Genomic DNA, 21307 nt, shown 5'->3' on the forward strand with positions numbered 1-21307 from the left:
AAAAGGAAATTGCGAGAGGGAGAGAGATAGTACAACTGTGGACTTTTTGCACAGGAGGCCCCATTAAAAACGTTTCCCCGTCTGCCACAACGCGATAAAACAATGTTCCCAGCAGCGTCAGGTTCCCGGGGGAAGGGAACGTGGGAACGTGGTGTTGGTGGTGGCGTACAACAGTTAACCGATACAGCAATAAAGCAAAGACGAGTGAGTGAGTGAGTGAGCAGAAGAAACTGCGTCACCCAGCTGGCTATGGACATCTGAATGGAGAAAAAGATAAAGAGGAAGAGTGGAAAGAAGGGAAAGAAAGGAAAGAAAGGAAAGAAAGAGGTGTATAAAACATTAAATATAACGAAAGAACAATATCATGAAAGTATTGGAAGGAGAATGTGGAAAAGAGGGAAGGAGATATACAACGCAGCAGCAACATGAATTATACGACAACAATTAGTTAAGGGCAGGGGACTCATGCTGCGGCGTGTGCTACAAATGTTACCTTTCCCCCTGTCCAAGACGAGCGCTTCCCATTTGGAACTAGTAGTAGTAGTAGTAGCAGCCCACTTGCGAAGTCTCTCGCTCTCCCCCGCTGGCTGGCTGGGTGGCTCGCAGTCTTTGATTGTCTTTTAAGGTTTTTATTATCGTGGAGATGTGTTACTACTCTTAGGTCTGCGTCTGATCTCTCTCTCTCTCTCTCTCTCTCTCTGTCCCTCACTCGCACTTGCACTCGCACTCGCACTCGCACTCACTTCATTGCATTCCATTCCATTCCATCTCATTTCATCTCGCTCTCTCGCTCTCGGTTTTTGGCTCGCTATTTGCCGGTCTGTTTGCCTGTCTGCCTATCTCTCTTGGTTGCTTGTGTGCTTGTGAGCGAGCTCGCTGGCTATGGCGGATTCCCAGCTTTGAGTTATCAAACGTACGTTCTGCGTTGTTCTTGCCTTTGCATTGGTGGGTTTCTTGTGTGTTTGAGGTTATGGTGTTGTTGTTCTGCTGTGGAGTTTGGCGGGGTGGGGTGTGGTGGTAGCTGGACTGAGTTGTCGTTATTGACGTGGTGGTGGTGGTGGTGGAGGGAGTGAGATTGTGTCGGATTCTGGACTGAGGAGAGGTTTTGTCCGAGTGGTGATGTGTGCGGGTGCTGTGGAGGAGTGCACTTGGGCGATTTTGTGTTGAGTCGTAGAGTTGTGGTGAAATTCGAATTGCGTGATTGGGTTGGAGTGTTGCTTGGGTTTGATAGATCTCTGTTGATGCGGCTCGCTGGAGTTTGTTGCGCGCAGATTGAGCTTGCTGTATTGTCTTCTCGATTCAATTCTTTAGTCACACGGTTGTATGCAGGTATGTGCGTTTAGATCTCTGTTGTCAGTGGGCGCTAGTGTTGTTGGATGTGCGAGTGAGTTTTCTCTGCTGCTCCTTGCTCCCTTTCTTCCGGGCATCAATTTGGAGTCATCTCACTTTCGAATATTCCCTAATTATTTTGTGAATTGCAGATCGTGCAGCCGACATCTATTGGCTAGGAGAAAGCGTTGAAGGCGTAATTTTGGACTTGTACTTAGCATACCTGACGAGTGGGAAGTAGATTCGTTTAAGCAAGTGTGTGGGTCGATCAACGTCAAGCTGATGCGGGATCGTATTGCAAATGGTGGTGAGAGGCGGATCCCTCAAGGAACGCTTGATATGATGTCGGATACGTGGGAATTAACTCCAAACTGTTTAAATCCTGTAAGCATTCTCCTGGTTTGATTCTCCGACCATTGTAGGTCTTGCACCTTCCCGCGGAACTCTCTGCGAATCTTCACAGAATTTCTATCCCCTACATGTACCAAACTACGCATCATGTGAGGCTGTCGGTTCTAGCGATAGAAACTTTCGCAGATAACCATTCATTGGTTTGCAAGTGGGGTACAAATTGTAGCCTCGTGCGGAGCAGGATGCTTTCTTGAGTAGATCTCAAAAGATTGTGCCAATATTTACACGATCCGCCGTACAACTTTTTGCTAAGTTTTGCTTTTCTTCCGAGGCTATCTTCATGTAACACTCTACCTTGCGGTAATCGAGTGACTACTGCAGCGAACATTATGTTTTCGCAGCTGTGGATCCCCTACATCACAGTCTGGAACGATTTCTCGACAGAAAGGACTGAATATTTGGTTGATGTATTCAGATGTTGAGCGACAAGTTGCCGAAGTCGGAACCCGAAGTAGCCATGAAAACCGCTACGGATGGCCTCTGGATCCCTGGACCTAATAATGATGAATACCCGGCTACAAAACATAAAGGAGCTAACAAAGTTCCATTTATAATTGGTACGTTGTGTAGGTGTCCAGCATTGTGAGATTGTGGTGCGAATTACGTCTTGGTAGTGGGAATTACTCAAATTTTTAGCTTTTTCTGAACAGGAGTGGCTGGGGGTACTGCATCTGGAAAGACCACCGTGTGTGATATGATCATTCAGCAGCTTCATGATCATCGTGTTGTCCTCGTCAACCAAGACTCGTTTTACCGGGGCCTAACGGCTGAAGAAAAGGCGAAAGTGGGTGAATACAATTTTGATCATCCAGGTTGGATTAATACTGTGACGGCCTTAAAATGCTTATTTCACTTTTTAAGTTTTTTCTCTCTATAATTGGCAATCCTAACAAGTGGAAAGTTCATGATGACATTAGTCGTTCTCCGGGCATCCGTTTTATTTGGATTAGCCCTACTCTACATGTTTCGCTGGATGGTACTCTTATCTGGCAGCAGAGTCTGTTTTGATCTCGTGGTTGCATGCATAGTTACATGAACCCCCTAAATATTTCCTCGTCTCTTTTGTTTATGCCTAATGGATCCCATGGCTAATTAGATTTTAACTTTCAGTTGTCTGGGAGGACTTCGTTCAATACTTATTGAGATTCGTTCATGTGGTTAGACGCATTTGATACGGAGCAGCTACTTGAATGCCTGGAGAATTTGAAAGCTAATCTGCCAATTAACATACCTGAGTATGATTTCAAGAGGCATCAACGCTGCACTGACAAGTTTCGCAAGGTGATTCTTTAAGTACCATGCTGCCAGTTCATTAGTTTGTGGATGTTTGCTCATTTTTGGTCGACGATGCGTGAATAATTAAGAGCAAACCATACCATGCTGCTAAAAGTTCCTGGTCACCTGCAGGTCAATGCATCTGATGTAATTATTGTGGAGGGAATATTGATCTTTCATGATGCTCGTGTTCGGGAGTACATGAATATGAAGATCTTTGTTGATACAGGTCAGCATTGAGAATCATTACCCAGTTTTATATAGCTCTTGGTCTCATTCTAATGTGTGTTTGAGGTCACCTTTGTTAGTTTCTTGAATGAGTTAGATATTCTGCACCTACTGCACAACCCGTTATGAGTTGGCTCTTGAAGCCAGAGACGTGTCGGCTCGGACACTCATCTTGAACAGTGCAGTGCAGATGCTGATGTGAGGCTAGCGAGGAGGATAAGACGGGACACTCTGGAGAGAGGCAGGGATGTCAATGGTGTCATTGAGCAGGCAAGTTAAGCAATGCTTTAACTGGCCCCTCAGTTTCAAAACCTAATACGGATCTAAATGTTTAGTCTCTTTTACTTCCATACAGCTCAACTTTGCGGCCTGTGTTGGATTATCACACACGTTAATGTATATTACGATGTTGAGCCCAACATGGAGTTAAATCGCTGGTACTGATCAAACGTTCGTCTTTAATTTTTCTTGCTTTTTGATGTGAAACCTTGATACTTTCATGACTCTTAATTGCACGTTGTGATTAGTTTCTTAGACTTTTGTGCCCCCGAATTGTGGACTTAGCCTAAATTTGTGCGTATTCATGCAGTACGGGAAGTTTGTAAAACCCGCTTTTGATGACTTTGTGCTACCAACGAAAAAGTATGCGGATGTGATATTGCCCCGTGGAGGAGACAACCACGTGGCTATTGATCTTATTGTGCAACATATCCGCACAAAACTTGGCCAACATGACCTTCGCAAGATCTACCCAAACGTTTTTGTGATACAGTCTACTTTCCAGGTGAGTTGAGTCTGACAACATTTCCACGCAAATGGTACTGGAGTTAGATTTATCTCCAATTTCTCATCCTTGGATAGGTCTTCTTTCGCGACATGAAAATGAACACTTTTAAGAATGAAAATTTGAAGGTTATTAACAGGTCGCTTTTCCGTCCTGCCTCTTAAGGTCCGGGGTATGCATACCCTGATTCGGGATCAAGAGACACAAAAGCATGACTTCGTCTTCTATGCTGATCGTTTAATTCGATTGGTAAGTCATTCATACAATGTGTTGTACTTTCATCTCTTCTGCATCGATATTCTTTCGCCCCAGTCACCACAATACTAAAGCCTTCCGCACAAGATTGTATGCGACCACTGGGCTTTTAGTGCCAACAGCTGATTTGGTTGAAGTTGATATTCATTTATAGGTAGTGGAGCATGGACTAGGTCATTTGCCGTTCACTGAAAAACAAGTCATCACGCCAACAGGTGCGACACAAGCCATATACCGTGTCGAGGTTAATTACTAGCAGTATGGAAACAGATCAGCTCACCTCATTCCCATTTGAGCGTCAGGGATAATCATGAAACTTGCTAATTGTGCGTTTCCTGGGGCTTGGCAACAATTTCAGGGTCAATATATGTTGGAGTAGACTTCTGCAAACAACTTTGTGGTGTCTCCATAATAAGGAGGTATTATTCCTCATTACGAGTTACCACCAGTGATTATGTGAATTGGCTGTGTGGAACTGGTATGTGGGGCTGATCTAATGTCATTACAAGTGAGTTGCTAATTATTATTGTCGGGTTCTGCAAACTAGCGGGGAGAGCATGGAGAATGCACTGCGGGCGTGCTGCAAAGGCATCAAGATTGGAAAGATTTTGATACATCGCGAAGGAGATAATGGGCAACAGGTATCAGTCAATTTAATCGTGTTGGATGGTGTTCACTATTTTTCCCTGATTGTACGAATATTCACTCTTCATTTGGTTCAGTAATGATCAGTCTTAGACTTCCAGCGAGGTCAACAATGCAACTCATCCTTTGTTTAGGCTGACTTAATTTTTGCACTTTGCAGCTTATCTATGAAAAACTGCCCCGTGATATAGCCGATCGGCATGTTCTACTTATGGACCCTATTTTGGGAACAGGTTCGACCTTAATCTTCTGACCCTCTAGACCAGACCCGTCCATTCCAGGCTTTTGTGGTTTACTGGACTGGTTTCTGAATCAAACCTCAATATGTCTTATCCCTTGTGTTGAAATATTGTTGTCATTCTAATGCTCCAATTACATGCTAAGAATCCACGGATGTATTCCTTATTGTAGGAAATTCGGCTATTCAAGCTATATTGTTGCTACTTCAGAAAGGAGTACCTGAGTCTCATATAATATTTTTGAACCTTATATCGGTAAGTTTCATTTTTCCTACGTTGAGCAACGTTGGGAGTTCCATTGGTTCGATAGGATTATGACAACTCGATGTCGCGTTCCTGATCCCTGTTCTTGCTGTTTCCGCAGGCTCCGGAGGGCATTCATGCTGTGTGCAAGAAGTTCCCTCTTTTGAAGATTGTTACCACAGAAATTGATGCTGGGTTAAATGATGAATTTCGTGTAGTACCTGGAATGGGTGAATTTGGAGACCGGTACTTTGGCACCGATGACGATGGACCAGAGCGAATGTACAGAGTCCCGATTGAAACCAAACCCTCACAAGCGCAGTGTACCCCTTTGAAGAGTCTAAGTAATGGCAAATGTTAAGTATACATATTAGCCCGATCACATGGTGGAAGCAGACAGGCACAATGTTGGAGAGCTTTACATTTTCGGGAATATCCGGGAATCTTCAGTATTGTAAGGCTTAAAGCTTGGCATTTTCTTTTACAGACTAAGCGTACGGGAAGGAGCAACCTCCTTGTACTCAAACATGCATTTGAGGTTTGTACAGTGTTTTCAAGCCAGAGATGCAGTATAATTCTGTCTTTTCACGTAATAATTTCTGTGCTCTCCAATGACTAGTGTTTGCGCTTGATTTTTGAGGTCTTAAACGCTGTCGTGTGTTGGTTTGGAACCTCCTGTCCGCTCATGGGTACTTTATTAATTAAATTCAGCTGAATTGTAAAAACTTCCCTAGGTGGTGAGGCATCGAACAATTTATCAGGGGTTCTAGAGTGGCATGTCTCATTTCATCATTATATCCCATTATCCCTCTGACGCTGTGACTATTGATATAATGGAATGATGTTTACTACTTGCCAGTTTTGTGGAGAGGCACAAAACGCCAAGCCCGTAAGAAATAACTTATTTGCATGGGTGATTAAGAAAAACACCCACGTTGTCAGTGTCACGACATGCACGCGCATTATGGCTCAGTCAAACGCAAGGGAGGAAACTCACTGACGGTGTTGCTTGTAATGGTATAACACATGTCCAAACTGGAGAGCGTAGACGCCATACGAACCACAGACCTTATGAAGAAATGGTGCGGTGCACAGTTATGTGAGCAATAATTTTTGAAAGGATCGACTGGTACCGACTGACAGCACAAGATTCAACCTTGATTTTCAACGTCCACTTTTGCAGTCTGGAACTGGGTTCAAGATTCCACAGCTCGGGGCTAGCTGCTCATTCCTAACTCCGACACTCCAGCAAAAAATCACACCAACATCAGGAGGAACATGGGGCATAGAAGCGGTCTCAGCTGGGTATCAGACACAGAGAGCAGCTAAACGAGCCAGAATAGCATTCTCTCAGCAGTGTAGATGGGGAGCCATGCCAAAGCAGGACCCACATGAGCTGGATTGCAATGGGACGAAGAAAAGGCAGATCAACACACCATCTCCCGTTGCGTGTGTGTGTGAAAAGATGCCACAACCCAAACAAGCATGTGAAAGATGCAACAAGTTCGGAAGCTTGCTGGAGCAAGCAAGCGCTGTCCTCACAAAGTCGCAGATTTTTACTGTGGCTTCGGAGTAGTTGATGAGGTTGTGATCCATCAATTGTAAGCTGAAAGGTGTGTGAATTCTACGTTCAGTTCTATGCCCCTTTTATTGGCAGTAATAATCATGTGCGTTTGTTCTCTGTCGGCGTTAGTTTGTGGGCAACGTAAAAACTTTCCTTTCGTTGATTTTTGTTTTGGAAGTTATGTTTGTTATATATATATATATATATATATATAGAGAGAGAGAGAGAGAGAGAGAGGAATGTTAAATAGACCACAGATTTTACTAAATTAACCCACCTATAATGAAAAAAATAAATGACCTCTAGAATCATTTCTCTATTACTACATCCGTAACCACATTCTACACACTGGTGTGTGAATGCATTATTTTTATCTTCTATTTTAATATATATTCTTTTATAGGTATAAGTTTATTTTTTTATTTTCTTTAAAGATATATGTAAACACCATAATTTGAAATTGGTAGTTTCAACACAATAGTTGTAGGAATAAAAATGAATGGTAGAATAATACATTAAAATAATAAATACGTTTTTTTAAGTCTATAACAATGCAAGTGCAAGATCAAAGAACCAAGAACAAAAATCATATAAAAATTTAGATATGAAGATGTTACATTTTATACAATATATTGTTGAATTATTTCTACAAAATCAGCATTAGAATAATAGTTTTGATCTTCTTATGCTTCCCAAATGTGTAAGCAATGTAAAAATTGATTCTATAAAAGAAACAAAAAAATTATAATAAATAAAATTTAAAAACTACTGTAATTATTAAATACATAATTTTTAAAACAAAGATTATATCAAAGCTATAATTTTTATTATTTAATAAATATTTCTATTTGCATAGAAATTTGGAATAATTAAAAACAAAGTTGAACATTTTGTAAGCATGAAATTTATAGGCACATGCGTTAAGCATAATTTCAACACACATAATTGTTATTATTTACATTACTAGTATATAATTTCATGAGTTTTTTTTATACTTCTCTAAAATTTATTTTTTCTATCACATCAAAAACACATACATAAGAACACATTGATTTTATGTACAATTTAATAGTACAAAGTTTAACCTATAAATGTTTTTAAAAATTATATATATATATATATATATATATATATAATCTATCATATATAAAATTATACTTATAATTTATAAATTCTCTTCTTTTCAAGTATAAAAAATAATGAGATTGCCTACTTAAGTTAATTTTATAGCAGAGTGCAACTATCTTCTCAAATGTAATTTTTTCTCCTCAAACTGCTTTACTCTAAACTTATGATTAAGTTTTTGGTTTTGATTTTGGTTTTTATTTATATTCTTTCTTAATGGTTTGTCTATTTCTTTTGCTGTATTTTATATAATGCATGTTTCTTTGTCTCCAATATATTATTTTATGCATTATTAAACTAATATGGTTTTATGTACACCTTAATATTTTTATCACTTATGACATAAATATAAAAGAAGAGAAAATAAAAGATTGCCTAAACATTATGAATCAAAGTATAATACATGATTATATATTCCTATTGATTGTAGTTAAGTACATTTCTTATATCTCTAAAGGTTGTATTTTAGATTATGTATTGTTGATTATAAATTGATGTTTATGATGAGATTTTTTGAATATTTAAGATATTAAATCATTGATAGAATTTTTTCATGTAGTAGGTTTTTTTTGTAGTTTTTCATTCAAGATCTAATATATCTTTTTGAATTTAAATCATACAAACAAATTATATAAAAAAAACCCTACTATATATATATATATATATATATATCAAGGAAAGAAGAGCAAGAGACTAAAAAAGTCAAGAAATATAACAGAAATATGATGTTAGATAAAAAATAAAAATAAAAATAAAATAAAAACACAAGATTCAAAAATAAAATTAAGATATCAATTTAATTATTCCTAAATTTGTTTTTACTAGACTAAAATACACAATTTCTTTATCTTTTATTCATATTTTAGCAACTAAGTCTTGTAAAGGCTTTTTAGAGAGATTCTAAGAACCAAAGAACATTCTAGAAATTTAAACAATCTTGTCTAGAAAGTTTTAAAAGATAAAAGGTCTTAGATAGCTGTAGAAGACCATAGAAGCTCCTTACAGGTAATAGAATGTTTTTAGAAATTTCTAAATATTAATAAACTATTTAAAAATATCATACAACATTTTAAGATTTTCTGAAGATTCTTAAAGAGAGACAAAAATAATTACAAGACTAACAAAATTAATAAGATTATAGAAGTTTTTAAAAAAATCTAAAAAATACTTATAATTTTATTTGATTTAATATCCAATACCTTTTATATTTATTTCATTTCTAGATATAATTTTATGATTAGTTTCTTTTCTTTTCTTTTCTTTTTAATAATACTCTTTTAATGTTTATAATTTTTTGATATCTCCAACCAATCCAAGAACATGCTTTTAGCAATTTCAATCCATAAATTTCAATTTCCAGTAAAACCTTGTATATAACCATCTATATCTATTTTATTAATTGTATGATTTTTTTGTATTGCCTTACCTAAAGTAATTGTTTCACAATTTGTAGGGCATGTGTCGTTACTCAAAGTTATACCAAATAAAGAGAGGGAAAAAATAAAATAAAATAATGTCCTTCTATTGTATCTTGTTTCTCATAAGCATAAATAAACCCATTTACTACTATAAAAATAAATAAATATTTAAAAAAAAACATTATTTCACAATTGAAATAAAAATAATAATAGTCACACCATGTCAATACCATTGGTGCTATTAGATGCTACTAGTAGATCAATGGCATTTCAAAATAATTTTAAATTAGGTATATTTAAATACTTAAATATATTTAAATATTTAACCAATATTTAAATACTAAAATAGCAAACACAGCCCAACAAGCAATATTGATTGTGCCATTGCCAAAAGAGGGTTTTATTAAGCACAAAAATCACATTGTTGACCTATAGTTAGGACAATCCTTAGCAATCTGGCATTAAAATTAAATAAAAAGAAAACCATGTCAAGCAGATGCCATTAAATGCTTGACAGACTCACATATCCTTGCAAATCAATCTTTTAAATTAGTGTTGTGAGCTGCTTTATACAAAAGCAACAATAAGTAAAAATCTGTTTAACTGCATTACACAACTCTTAATATACAGCATGTTTCTAAATATATATTTCTATGTCAAAATAAGGCGTACACATGTGTGTGTGAATTTTTGGAATTTATATGTCATAAAATTGTGTAAGTTCTTTTCATATACATTCAAGAAAAATATAGTTGTTTTAAATTCAACCAATGATAATAAATTATATTTATAAAGACAGACATTAATTATTCTATTTAGTTAAATTGAATTTATATATTTTCAGACATACATATTATAAAAAGAAAAAAAAATATATATATATATATATATATATATATATCTCAAATATACTGAAATATCAAGAATATCCATATATTCTTGATAATAACAAATCTATGCCTTGGTTTTGTAATAGCAAATCTACCTTCAAATATAATAAGATAAATGAGAGAAGGTCAAGGTAGAAGACATGGAATACATATTCATGTGAGGAGTATCAAAAAAGAAGAATAGAGTTATAGTATTTATTTTTAGGCTTTTAGAGGCATTCTCCATTGAGCAAACCTTGTTGTTTGTACCAAAGCTAGTAGAATGGAATAGACAACCAAACAAGGGCTCATTTCACACAAAGATAGAATGCTCTACAGAATAAAAAGATATTAAGTTGCCAATTCCATATCCATAACAAGCCTCTATAAGTTGCTCCATGAATTCCAAATCCTTCTTAAGTGGAACAACATAAGAAGTACAAACATAGAAACTTAAGTCATCCTTACGGCTCCTCAAGGTGGTGCTATTAAGAATGTTGAGGTTAATTAGTTGCTCATAGTACAAGACATGAAGAAGAGATTTTGCTCATATAGACAACAATGTTCAAATTTTATTCTAAGGATGATTGAAACTATTTCTAAAACATTGCAATCCTCTAAGATCAAATATGAGCACAACTAAATCATTGAAAATTAGCATGAGATTGAAGCTCAATGGCTAAAATTCCAAGTTTTATTTTGCTTCTCCACTCTTCCTAGAAAATGATTTCAAACTCATTCTATTATACCATGTTTTCTTTGCAATACAATGAGACTTTGATGCATAAGGTAGGTGCTTACTCCTCCACATGCTAGCTAATTTATTTTTATTAGCTAATAAGAAGAAAAGTGAATGAAAATCAATTTGATTGGTACCCTCAAATTTGGGCATAGGTTTTGGAGCTATGGATTGATATCTTGATATTACATGGTTTATCTTTAAAGGAAACATGGAAATACTTGTTTGCATTACTAACATACACCTTCATGTTTGATAAAAGAGATGGAGGCAAGGCAAAATTTGTCAAAAAAAAAACATGCCAAAATCTATGCAACACATTGTTTGGACTTCAAAATTTGACTAAAATAAAAAGAATAGTAATGCCTTGTCACATTCAAGGATAGATTTTCTATTATTACAAAATTGACAAGTAGATTTGTTATTATCAAGAATACAAGGATATTCTTGAAATTTTAGCATATTTGAGGGATATATATGATGATTATTCATACAAAAAAAAATAAGCTTGATGTTATGTTTTAAATTCTATCATTAATATTAAGTTTAATAATTATAGGCTCAAATAGATAAATAATTATTTATATTGATAAATGAACTATTGTAGTAAAATCTTCATGTCAAAAAAAATTCTTATATATTTAAAAAGTAATGTTTGAATAATTCATATAGTTTTAGACTATCTGGTGAAATAATTTTAAAAATAAAATGACATATCTTTGTAACAAATGATAAGATATCAAAATTTAATAATCTTTATCAATCTATAAAAAAAATAAAAATAAAAAAATAAAGTTCATATATTTGAACTATTTATTCAGATATCATTTATACATTATTTAGATACACATGTTTTATATTATTTTTTAGGCAAAATATTATATTTTTTCCTAAAATATATTGAAATATCAAAAATATCCTTAAATTCTTCATAATAGCAAATATACCTTATACTTTTGTGATAATTACAAATCTATCTTTAAGCTTGATAAGGTATAATTTTCTTTCCATTTTGAATGAATCCAAGGCCTAAATCAAATACCGCATTATTTTTGGCATAGGTCAATCTCCTACAAACCGGATATTGATGCTACCATTGCCGATGCTGGCTTAAATATTGTGAAGTCTGTCAAGAATGGAAAATTTTCATAGTGTGCAATAGTGATGGCGTGGTTGAACATGATGATGAGACTTTTGAAGCTTTATGGCCTTGGTTCAAAACCTATTTTAGTCAATCGAATAACTTCAATGGAATTAGAGAATGAGGTGAATAATCCAAAATTGCATACGTAAAATTCTATGATACTTGAACCATTGCACAAAGCTTCAACTAAAGGAGGCATTTGCATAAACAAGCTCAAGGTAACAAACATCCACATCAAAAATCTTATTTTAGCCATAACCATCACCAAAACCATCTTTTCTTCAATAAGGCTTTAACATCTTCTAAAATCCTATACAATCTAGTATATTCCTATTCCAATCTTGTAGCTCAAGTAATGACTAATTTTTATACATTGATCAATTTTGAAGACTTATAGATAATAGGCATCTATGTTGCCATTCAACAACATGTTCTTCTACTTCAAATTCAATCAAAGGAGAATATAAGAAGCTAAATTCAATATAGTGAGGGAAAATGAGAAACTTGGCAATGTTTTTGAATACAAACCAACCAACAATGATTAGGATCCATAATCTTGAAGCATTTAAAATGTGCAAAAAGAAATGGGTAAAACAATAGCAACTCCCTAAAAAGTGTGATGATTGATATAGATATCACCATGAAAGGATTGCAAGAGAGATGTTTTGAAGCCACAAGCTTACTTATAAGCACATTTGTAGTAGTCCAAGATGAGTAGAAGATGATCCTAGTACAAATATTGGAATTGCTTCAATTGCAAATTATAGAAATGGATGTAGACCTTTGTGTAGTACATAGAAATGGCAAGTATTATTGATAAAGACCATTTACTTGCCAACTCTATCCAATCACCATCATTGCTCAACAAAAGTGTGCATGAAATATAATAAAAATTATAGATAAGAATAAATGAATTCTTAGTTTTTAGAAAATAAAAAAATAAAAAATAAAAAATATCCAAATCAAAACTTATCTTATGTCTCAGGTGACATTAAGGTCAAATCTCTATAGCCCGTATGCAATTATGATTGGTAGGCTTCTAGCATCTTATGCAAATTGATAACTAAGGTTGTTAAGTGTGCCATGCTTATAGTCTTAGGAAGTCAACTTAATTCTTCTTACATTGATTTACACAAAGACTTTTTGGCTTTATATGGAATAAAGAGAAAGATCACCATGGTTTAGAACTTGTGCATACAAACTAATGAACTATGGCTAGCTTGATCTACTTCTTAGGCGATCTTTCCATATTATAAATATTTATGATTCTATTAAAATCCAATTCCAAATAAATATATGAAAAAACATGATATTAAGTTGAGTAGCTAAACATATACATTTCTTAAATAAAGACTCATCATAGCTAAAAATTTATCATAAAAGGTATATAGATCCTTTAATCAAGAGACAAAGCATTTAAATTACCAACACTAAAAAAATTAGCAAACTACAGCTTTGGTTATGATTCATTCATTGAGTGGAACTTATCAAAATTTGCAATGCTCTTAGCCAACTTAGGAATCAAAATGCTTTGTGAATTCATTTGCTACTCACTTTTAGTATGCATGCAATTGTTCTCTCCTAACCATTGCAAACTAACAAATTTTAGTATCAAGTAAGCAAATGTGGTGTAATGCCTAGAGTACAACATATATTGCCCATAAAGCCACCAAGTGTTGTCCAAACAAAAAATGTTGTTATTGAATTCAAACTTGATTGTCTAGCTTGTAAAAATATTGATGCTATCAACAAAGGCAATGAGTAGATAACAAAGAGGATACTATGGCAGAGGCAGTGATAGCAGCATCAATGTTTAGTTTATAAAAGGCCAGACCTATGCTAAAAAGTACAATACTTGGTTTGGATCCTAGATTCATCCAAAATAGAAAGAAAGTTGTACCTTATCAAGTTCAAGGGTAGATTTGCAATTATCACAAAAGTAAGGAATATATTTGCTATTATCAAGAATTTAGGGATGTTCTTGATATTTCAACATATTTTAGTGGTACATATGATATTTTTCCTATTTTTTAAAACCATTGTCACTACTTAGGACAATTTGAAGATTTTCCATATTATTTTAATAAATATTTAATTAAATAATTTTTATTTTTTATTTTTGAAAGTAAGTAGATTTTATTGTTATTTGTAAAATTATAACATTTTGATGTTTATAAATCAACTAGTTCGAAACTGATAGTGTGCTGATTTTTATTTATAATATTGTAATTTTCACAAAATTTTCAAAAAAAATAAAATATAAAAAACATTACAACACAATTGCAAAGTTGACATATTAAAAAGCATCCAATCAAGGAATCAATTTTAAAAATTTAAATTACAAATTATTAACATTAACATTATAATTACCTTATTCCAATGCATCAAATAAATTTCACAATTTTTTTCTCTCATCCCATGTTATCACTATTACAATAATCAAAATGAAAACCTAAATTAGGGTATTGGATTCAATGTGCCTTCGTCTCTCTCCTGAGACACTATCGAAGCAATGCCCGAAACCTTAATTTTGCTTCGACCTTCCTTTTTTCGTTGTTGCCAAGCCCACGCGTCATTGAAATCCACTGTTTAGAACCTTATTCTCATGATTTGTCGCGGTTTTTCGAGTATGGGACGATGAATTAGGTTTTCAGCGAACAATTACGTCAATCGGAAAATGAAGACATAGCACATTGATGCCGGAATTTCGTGGGATTTACTGTCTGATCGGGTGCTCGGGAAGGTGTCGGAAATGCGTGCACGGATCCAGTTGGTGTTGTACCAACATTCGCTCCATTGATGCGGAGCGTTTGATTTTAGCGAAGTTTGGATCGTTTGTAGCGGAGAGTCGGAAGTCGATTTTATTGTGCTGTTAGATTGTTTCTTCTTGTTGAGAGTGTTCTGGAGGTTGCGGCAATGGCGACCTCCATGGGAAGCGGGGGCCTAGGTCCTAAGATTCTCTTGTCGAAGCCCGCGGCAGCTCGCGCCGAAGGCTCGGGCAGCAGCGGGCCGTCGGGCATCAAGCTGATGCGAGATCGCGACGACGATGGCGCTGGGAGACGGATGCCTCAAGTCTCCCTTAACGTGTTATCTGATTCCTGGGATTTGACCCCAGAGCGTTATCTTCCTGTAAGCAATTTTCTCTCATAATTCCTCAATGTGATTTTTTCTGTTTTTTGGCTCCCTCGAAGTGTGTTCCAAGTATGTGTGCATTGCTTCTGATCTCCATGGCTTCCTTTTTCAAACCCTTCCCATATGCTTGTGAGAGAGTAGGCTTTCATGTTGTAGCATGCACTCGGGACCCTGGAACATATTGAATCCTTTTGTGAAACAGTGCCCTGTCGACTTGCTCTCTGAATGTCTTGTTCTTTTCTGGAATGAGTTGAGGTCCACTCTCTCGCTATGTGATGGACACGGCCCATAATGATTTAGTTACTCTCGTATTCCTGTACTTTAGGTTATGATTTGATGATGTCATGGGTTTTATTTTGATTTGAGAAAAATGGGTTTGGCACTCACTGTGCACATCTTGATTTTTATTGAACATTTTATTTTTTTCTTGCAATTGTTGCCTCCCGTTTAGCTATCGACTGTTATATGTCTTATATAGAGCTACAGCTTATTGCAGACAATCAGGAGTTTATGGTGGTTGGCGTGCTTGGCCCTCCCGGTGCTGGGAAGTCAACGATTCTAAATGAACTGTATGGATTTGAATCAAGTTCTCAAGGTTTGTCATCTCCATTGCTAGCCGAATCTTAAAAACCATTTAGCGAAGTTCGACTTCATCTCATAGCATACCCAGTAATAAATACTTTCTTCGGTGAATTATAGATATTTACTCATGTCTTGCCGGTAATGTACTCTGGTAAAGGTATATTGCCGCCGTTCAACACTCAAACAGAGGATATACGGGCTATGGCGAGGCACTGCTCTGTCGGAATTGAGCTTCGAATGGCTGCTGAGCGTATCATCCTTGTTGACACACAGGCAAGTTGGCTTTTCACGTTTCCATTTCTCGTGTCAGTTTATCCCACAATGCTGGGACGCGTGAACATAGACATTTGAAAGTGTGTTACGAACGGGAGAGGCTTTTAAAGCTTTCTTATTTATCGTTTCTGTGAGCAATTGAGTCATGCGATTAACGTTGCATTGGTTGTAGGTGTTCATGATCTTTGGTCATTTCGTGAATACTAACGAATACGACTGTCGATGTTTCGTTTCATTGATTAAATGATGCAGCCACTTTTCAGTGCTTCAGTTCTTGTTGATCTCATGCGGCCTGATGGCACATCAAATATTTCAGTGATGGGAGGAGAAGTCATGTCTGCAGAGCTGGCTCATGAAATCATGGGGTTGCAGGTATGCCTTGTCCTTTCCTCTCGTTACTATTTTGCAAATGCTCTGGCAAGTATTATTGCAAATTGGCTCGAATGCAACCATTTGGAAGCTATGTATTTGTTAGTAACCATCCTTACATGGTTTGGTTTGGGTTTTTTTAAATTCCTAAGTTTTTTCTGGTATTGATGGGCTTAGGTTAGTTTGGAGTTTTACAGATTTCCAGTTGGAAGATGAATTGACTTTTATCTGTCGGTTCCGGGTTTTGCAAGGGATATTATTAGCTTGGCGTATTTTTGTTTTCGGTGTGCCATGTAGTTCTTTTGGTAACGGAAGGCACAGATGATGTCAGCATGTGGCGATATATGCGTACTGTAAGTGTTTTTTTCCCACTTGATCTATGTGGTTGAGCTTTTAAGTGCTTATTTGTTCGTTTCGGAAAGCGTTCACGAATTATCTTGTGTTCTTCGTATTCTTTTAAGGAAAACCTAAACCGCATTCAATCTGACAGATTGAGATGCTGAAGCAAGGAATACCTGATCCTTCTATTTACTCCCAGTCCTCTTCGGCATTTGAAAATAGCGGAGACAAGGACAACGATAGTTTGCAAGATGATCAGCTTGAACACTTCGCTGACGCAGTATTTGTGCACACCAAGTTCGTATTCAGCTCTTTTCATATTTACTAAATCTTAATTAGTGCATGGATATCAAGATCAATGGTGTGTTAGCTACAATTTATAATCTGCCTTGATACTTCATTTGATTGGTGGTGTATATGCTGAAGTATAACAAGTTCTTTTAAATGTGTTTTTGCATAGGTATGCAGAAACTGTTTTACTGTTATAACTACATGTCCGTGTAAATTTGTTGTGGTACCTAGATTACAGGATGTCAGTTACACGGAGATAAAATGTTTGGAGATGGCTCTTAATAGCTACTTCCCAAATCCAGCATTTAATAGGAACTCATTAATCCGATACGTAGTACCTCAATTCCCACCTCCTTCTGAATGGCACAAAATGAGTTCTCATCTCAAGGGGATGCAACCTATGCTGAAACCTGTGGAGAATGGTAGTGAGGCTACATCGATCAGAAAGTTACGAAAGCCCGAGAAGGGTGTTAATTTCTATGTGCTTCCATTGAAAGTTTCGGGCGATGTCGTTCAAAACACATATGAGAGCTACCATGTGATGCTTCAGCAACTTCGCAACCAGGTTCCTTGCGCTTCCTTCGCCTTGGTTGGGAGACTCATTTTATTTCATGATGCTGTTCAGGATATCGCTTACAGCTATAGCAGATTACTTCGTACGCTTTCTGTCTCCTATTTTGCAGCTTGTGGTGCACAAGTAAAAGAGAGTTTTAAGGCCCACTTTCTCTTTGCAGGTTCTTTCCTTGCAGCGGCGTTCTTTTTCTAAACCCTTATTTGAGCGGGATTGGCTTAAAGTGTTGCCTCGTATCTGGGATCTTGTGAAGAAGTCTCCAGTGCTTGCAGAGTACTGCAAAATGCTGCAAAGTTCGGGGCATTTCAGGAGATGAACAGCTGGAGAACCCTCAAGGATGCATTGTACACACTGAAACACTACACTGTCGTGAAATTAACATGGAAATTTTTGCAATTAATGAGCAGTGTGAACTGTGCGCGCTTTGAATGATTGTATTCCTTCTTTTGTCATCACGCCTTCATTGCATTCTCAATTGCGAAAGTGTTGGTTGACTTTCCATCACCCACTTGACGGCCACTTTAGCAGTCTGGCAAGCAATGAGGACGACTTTTTGAGCAGATGCCCGTTACTGGTACTTATTCGTTGCTCTGTGCACATAACTCGTGCTTTTTATAGCTGAAGCAGCTCACTCTGTTCTAAACTTATCTCAATCACCTCTCAGGACGTTGTAAGCTATTGGTAGGGACTCTTGATAGGCTGTCCCTTACGATCCCCGTGTCGTATTGCAAGTTGGAGTCCGCTGGAAGTATACAAGTTGCGAACCCTAAATGCTTTTAGTCTCGTGCTGAACAGTTAGATTTCTTTTAATGAAAACAGATCGATCATCAGGAGTAGTAGTTAGTTTGGAGAATTCGACTTGTAGAGTAGGAAACAGTGAGAGCGGGCCATGTGTTTCGTCCCTACTATGCCTCGTTTTTTCCTACGAATGGTACCCAAAATCACAATTCCTCAAGTGCTTTGACTGTTTTTCGCATTTGCTCTTCTCTACCTTTTCCCGGGCCATTCCGGGTTGTATCTCTGTGTTGATACTGCATCATATTTCACGAAGCAGACAAATAGTGGGGGGAATAGAATGGTTTCTATTGAGATCATTATTAAATGTAGTTGGTGCTCTCCATAATATTTACTGTAGACTATAGTAAATACAATAGCTACAGTATTTAGAGTCTAGCGGAGAAGTACTATTTATCCTCTCTCCTTTTTTTCTTGTTGTATACGAGACACAATCAGATCAATAGAATTTTATGTGTGAAGCTCTCTCTCCTTAGAAATCCTTTTGAGTGTATGACTTACTACTACTCTTGTGTGTGTGTATTACTTACTATTACTCTTGTGTCTTTCTAAACATTTTCAACACATTATTAGTACAACTCTCTTCTACACACTATCACAATTTTTTTGCTCTAGTCTTGAATCTTCAAACCTATTGCTATTCCTGCTCAATGTTTGCTTCATGATCTTGCTGCTCTTCTTGCTAGCCTTTCACATATTAGTTGCTTGCTTAGAGCACTTGTTCCACTCTCTGCCCTGCTTGCTTAAAATACTTGCTTAGAATACTTGATCTAGCCAAGCTTCATCCCAGCTTGTTCCCTACTGCTCCTCGCGCCTGCCGCCAAGTTGTCATTGAGCTACTGCAGAGCTATTGCCGAACTGCAGCCGAGCCCGCCGTTGCCACCCTGCCGCCCTCCGTCAAGCCCTGCTGCTCTATCACTGTCGCCCGCCACTGCTTGCTGTCGCTGTCCTACTACTATTCTGTTGCCTTAATCCACAATATCTTGTATAAAAAAATAATAATAATAATAATATTTTTTTTTCAAGCTCAAGTTTATCATTTTATTTGACTTTATATTTTAAGGTACATTTTATTCAACTTTTCTACTTGATTTTGTATTTTCTTTACAGATTTATTTATAATGAAAGCTTCAACATCTTCAACTATTTCCACTATGGTTCCAACTATTATCAGTGCATCCCAACATTTTCAAGCTTTTTTATTTCCACCATTGACTATGGATAGAAACAATTATCTATTATAGACAAAAATGGCAAAAGTAAATTTATTTGCAAAACAACTCTCGGATACCATTATGTTTGAAGAATCTCCTATAATAAGTATTTCTATTCCTCTTACTATTCATTGGAAAGTACTTCTTCTCCTTCATCGTCATCTTATATCTGCATTACAACATCAATACTTGGAAATGGAAGATCCTGCAGAACTTTGGAAGAATCTTAAATCCAAGTTTGATCATCAAAAGACCATTTTCCTTCCATGCACATGTCATAATTGGACACATTTACATGTCTTGGATTTTCCAAATTTAAATGCTTTCAATAGTGAAATGTATAGTATTGTATCACAATTACGATTATGTAGACAAAGTATCTCTGAAGAAGAAATGATTGAGAAAACTCTCTCTACATTTCCTCATGTACCTGCGGTGCTTGCACAACAATATAAGAACATGAAATTTCAGAGTCATTCAGATCTCATGTCCTATCTATTTCTTGCGAAGAAGCAAAATGAGCTACTCTTGTGCAATGCGGAAGCTCGTTCTATTGGAACTACAATTCCAGAATCTCATGCACTTAATATTTCAAAATCTAAGAAAAAATTATATAAACATGGAAAACGTCCTTATAAGTATCAGGGTAGTGATAGTCATGACCATTTCTACCCATATCAAAAGAATAAACGTTCTACTATTAATTATAGTAGAAAATAAAAATTAAAGATGTGTTCTTGCCATAAGTGTGGAATGATTGGACATTTAGCACATGTGTGCTGTACTTTATAATATTTTATTAAAATATTTGAAAAAAATATGAAACGACGAGCTAAGGCTCATGAGGTTTATATCATGGATGCGTCGATGGATTCAATTGGTGTTGATGACTTAGAGGCTTATATGAATGACAAAACCTCTAATGATGAATCAAATGATGTGCTCATTGATTCTGCAACAAAACATATTATCTTGTGAGATAGATGATTTTTTATTGAAAAATCTTCAACTTGGCAAACTATAAATATGATGACCATGGCTGGAACAAATGCATTTTGTTTTCAAGAAGGCACAGCAATGGTAAAATTACTTGTGGATTCGATTATAAAACGTAAACATGCAATGTTTGCACACTCAGCACCTCGGAGTCTGATCAGCTATCGAGATGTGCGTATTAATGGTTATCACGTCTCGACCACCATTTTAAATAAAGAAGAGGTTTTGGTTCTTGCAAAGAACCATAAAGTTATTGAAAAAGCTTTTGCTACAAAAAATGGTTTATACCGAATTGTGATTCACCCTCCTATTATATTTAATTTTGCATCATCTATCATAGAGAGTCGTGTTTCCCTCTAATATGGACGATTGGGACATCTAGGATCTCCATTATTTAGAAAGATCATTCCATGTATAACTAAGCAAAATTTAAAGCATGCGAATATAGACTCTATAGAATTATGTTGTGCATGCGTG

The 21307-nt window shown here is 36.1% G+C and overlaps 2 protein-coding genes across 7 annotated transcripts; both read left to right on the forward strand.

Annotated features, from left to right (window-relative positions):
• Positions 1 to 524: 524 nt before the first annotated feature.
• LOC112292509 (uridine/cytidine kinase UKL1, chloroplastic) lies at positions 525 to 6005 on the forward strand. 5 transcript variants are annotated; one of them, XM_090256263.1, is made up of 16 exons: positions 525 to 913; positions 1272 to 1329; positions 1482 to 1713; positions 2156 to 2297; positions 2391 to 2552; positions 2903 to 3021; positions 3148 to 3244; positions 3434 to 3513; positions 3833 to 4027; positions 4193 to 4276; positions 4437 to 4497; positions 4641 to 4701; positions 4830 to 4923; positions 5088 to 5160; positions 5339 to 5421; positions 5531 to 6005. In XM_090256263.1, the coding sequence occupies exons 3-16, from the start codon at positions 1612 to 1614 to the stop codon at positions 5768 to 5770; spliced, it is 1593 nt and encodes a 530-aa protein (XP_090112389.1). In that variant the 5' UTR covers positions 525 to 913; positions 1272 to 1329; positions 1482 to 1611; the 3' UTR covers positions 5771 to 6005. The 5 variants fall into 5 exon arrangements, with proteins under 5 accessions (XP_090112389.1, XP_090112390.1, XP_024396830.1 ...); XM_090256264.1 differs by having other exon boundaries at positions 525 to 661; XM_024541062.3 differs by lacking the exon at positions 1272 to 1329.
• An 8757-nt stretch (positions 6006 to 14762) lies between these two features.
• Positions 14763 to 18225, forward strand: LOC112292021 (uncharacterized). 2 transcript variants are annotated; one of them, XM_024540100.3, is made up of 8 exons: positions 14763 to 15397; positions 15887 to 15995; positions 16140 to 16255; positions 16508 to 16627; positions 16888 to 16977; positions 17115 to 17260; positions 17486 to 17819; positions 17989 to 18225. In XM_024540100.3, exons 1-8 carry the CDS (start codon positions 15185 to 15187, stop codon positions 18139 to 18141), a joined length of 1281 nt encoding a protein of 426 aa, XP_024395868.1. In that variant the 5' UTR covers positions 14763 to 15184; the 3' UTR covers positions 18142 to 18225. The 2 variants fall into 2 exon arrangements, with proteins under 2 accessions (XP_024395868.1, XP_024395869.1); XM_024540101.3 differs by having other exon boundaries at positions 14836 to 15397; positions 15897 to 15995.
• Positions 18226 to 21307: the final 3082 nt, after the last annotated feature.

Source organism: Physcomitrium patens, chromosome 15, assembly GCF_059467195.1.
Source record: "Physcomitrium patens ecotype Gransden chromosome 15, ASM5946719v1, whole genome shotgun sequence".
NCBI classification, from domain to species: Eukaryota; Viridiplantae; Streptophyta; class Bryopsida; order Funariales; family Funariaceae; genus Physcomitrium; species Physcomitrium patens.

Coding starts and splice junctions, on each gene's coding strand:
- LOC112292509 (XM_090256263.1), top strand. CDS start 1,612: ATGCGGGATCGTATTGCAAATGGTGGTGAGAGGCGGATCCCTCAAGGA. Junction 2,298..2,390: donor CAAAGTTCCATTTATAATTG/GTACGTTGTGTA, acceptor TTTTCTGAACAG/GAGTGGCTGGGGGTACTGCA. Junction 3,245..3,433: donor GAAGATCTTTGTTGATACAG/GTCAGCATTGAG, acceptor AGTGCAGTGCAG/ATGCTGATGTGAGGCTAGCG.
- LOC112292021 (XM_024540100.3), top strand. CDS start 15,185: ATGGCGACCTCCATGGGAAGCGGGGGCCTAGGTCCTAAGATTCTCTTG. Junction 15,398..15,886: donor CCCCAGAGCGTTATCTTCCT/GTAAGCAATTTT, acceptor ATAGAGCTACAG/CTTATTGCAGACAATCAGGA. Junction 16,256..16,507: donor TCATCCTTGTTGACACACAG/GCAAGTTGGCTT, acceptor TAAATGATGCAG/CCACTTTTCAGTGCTTCAGT.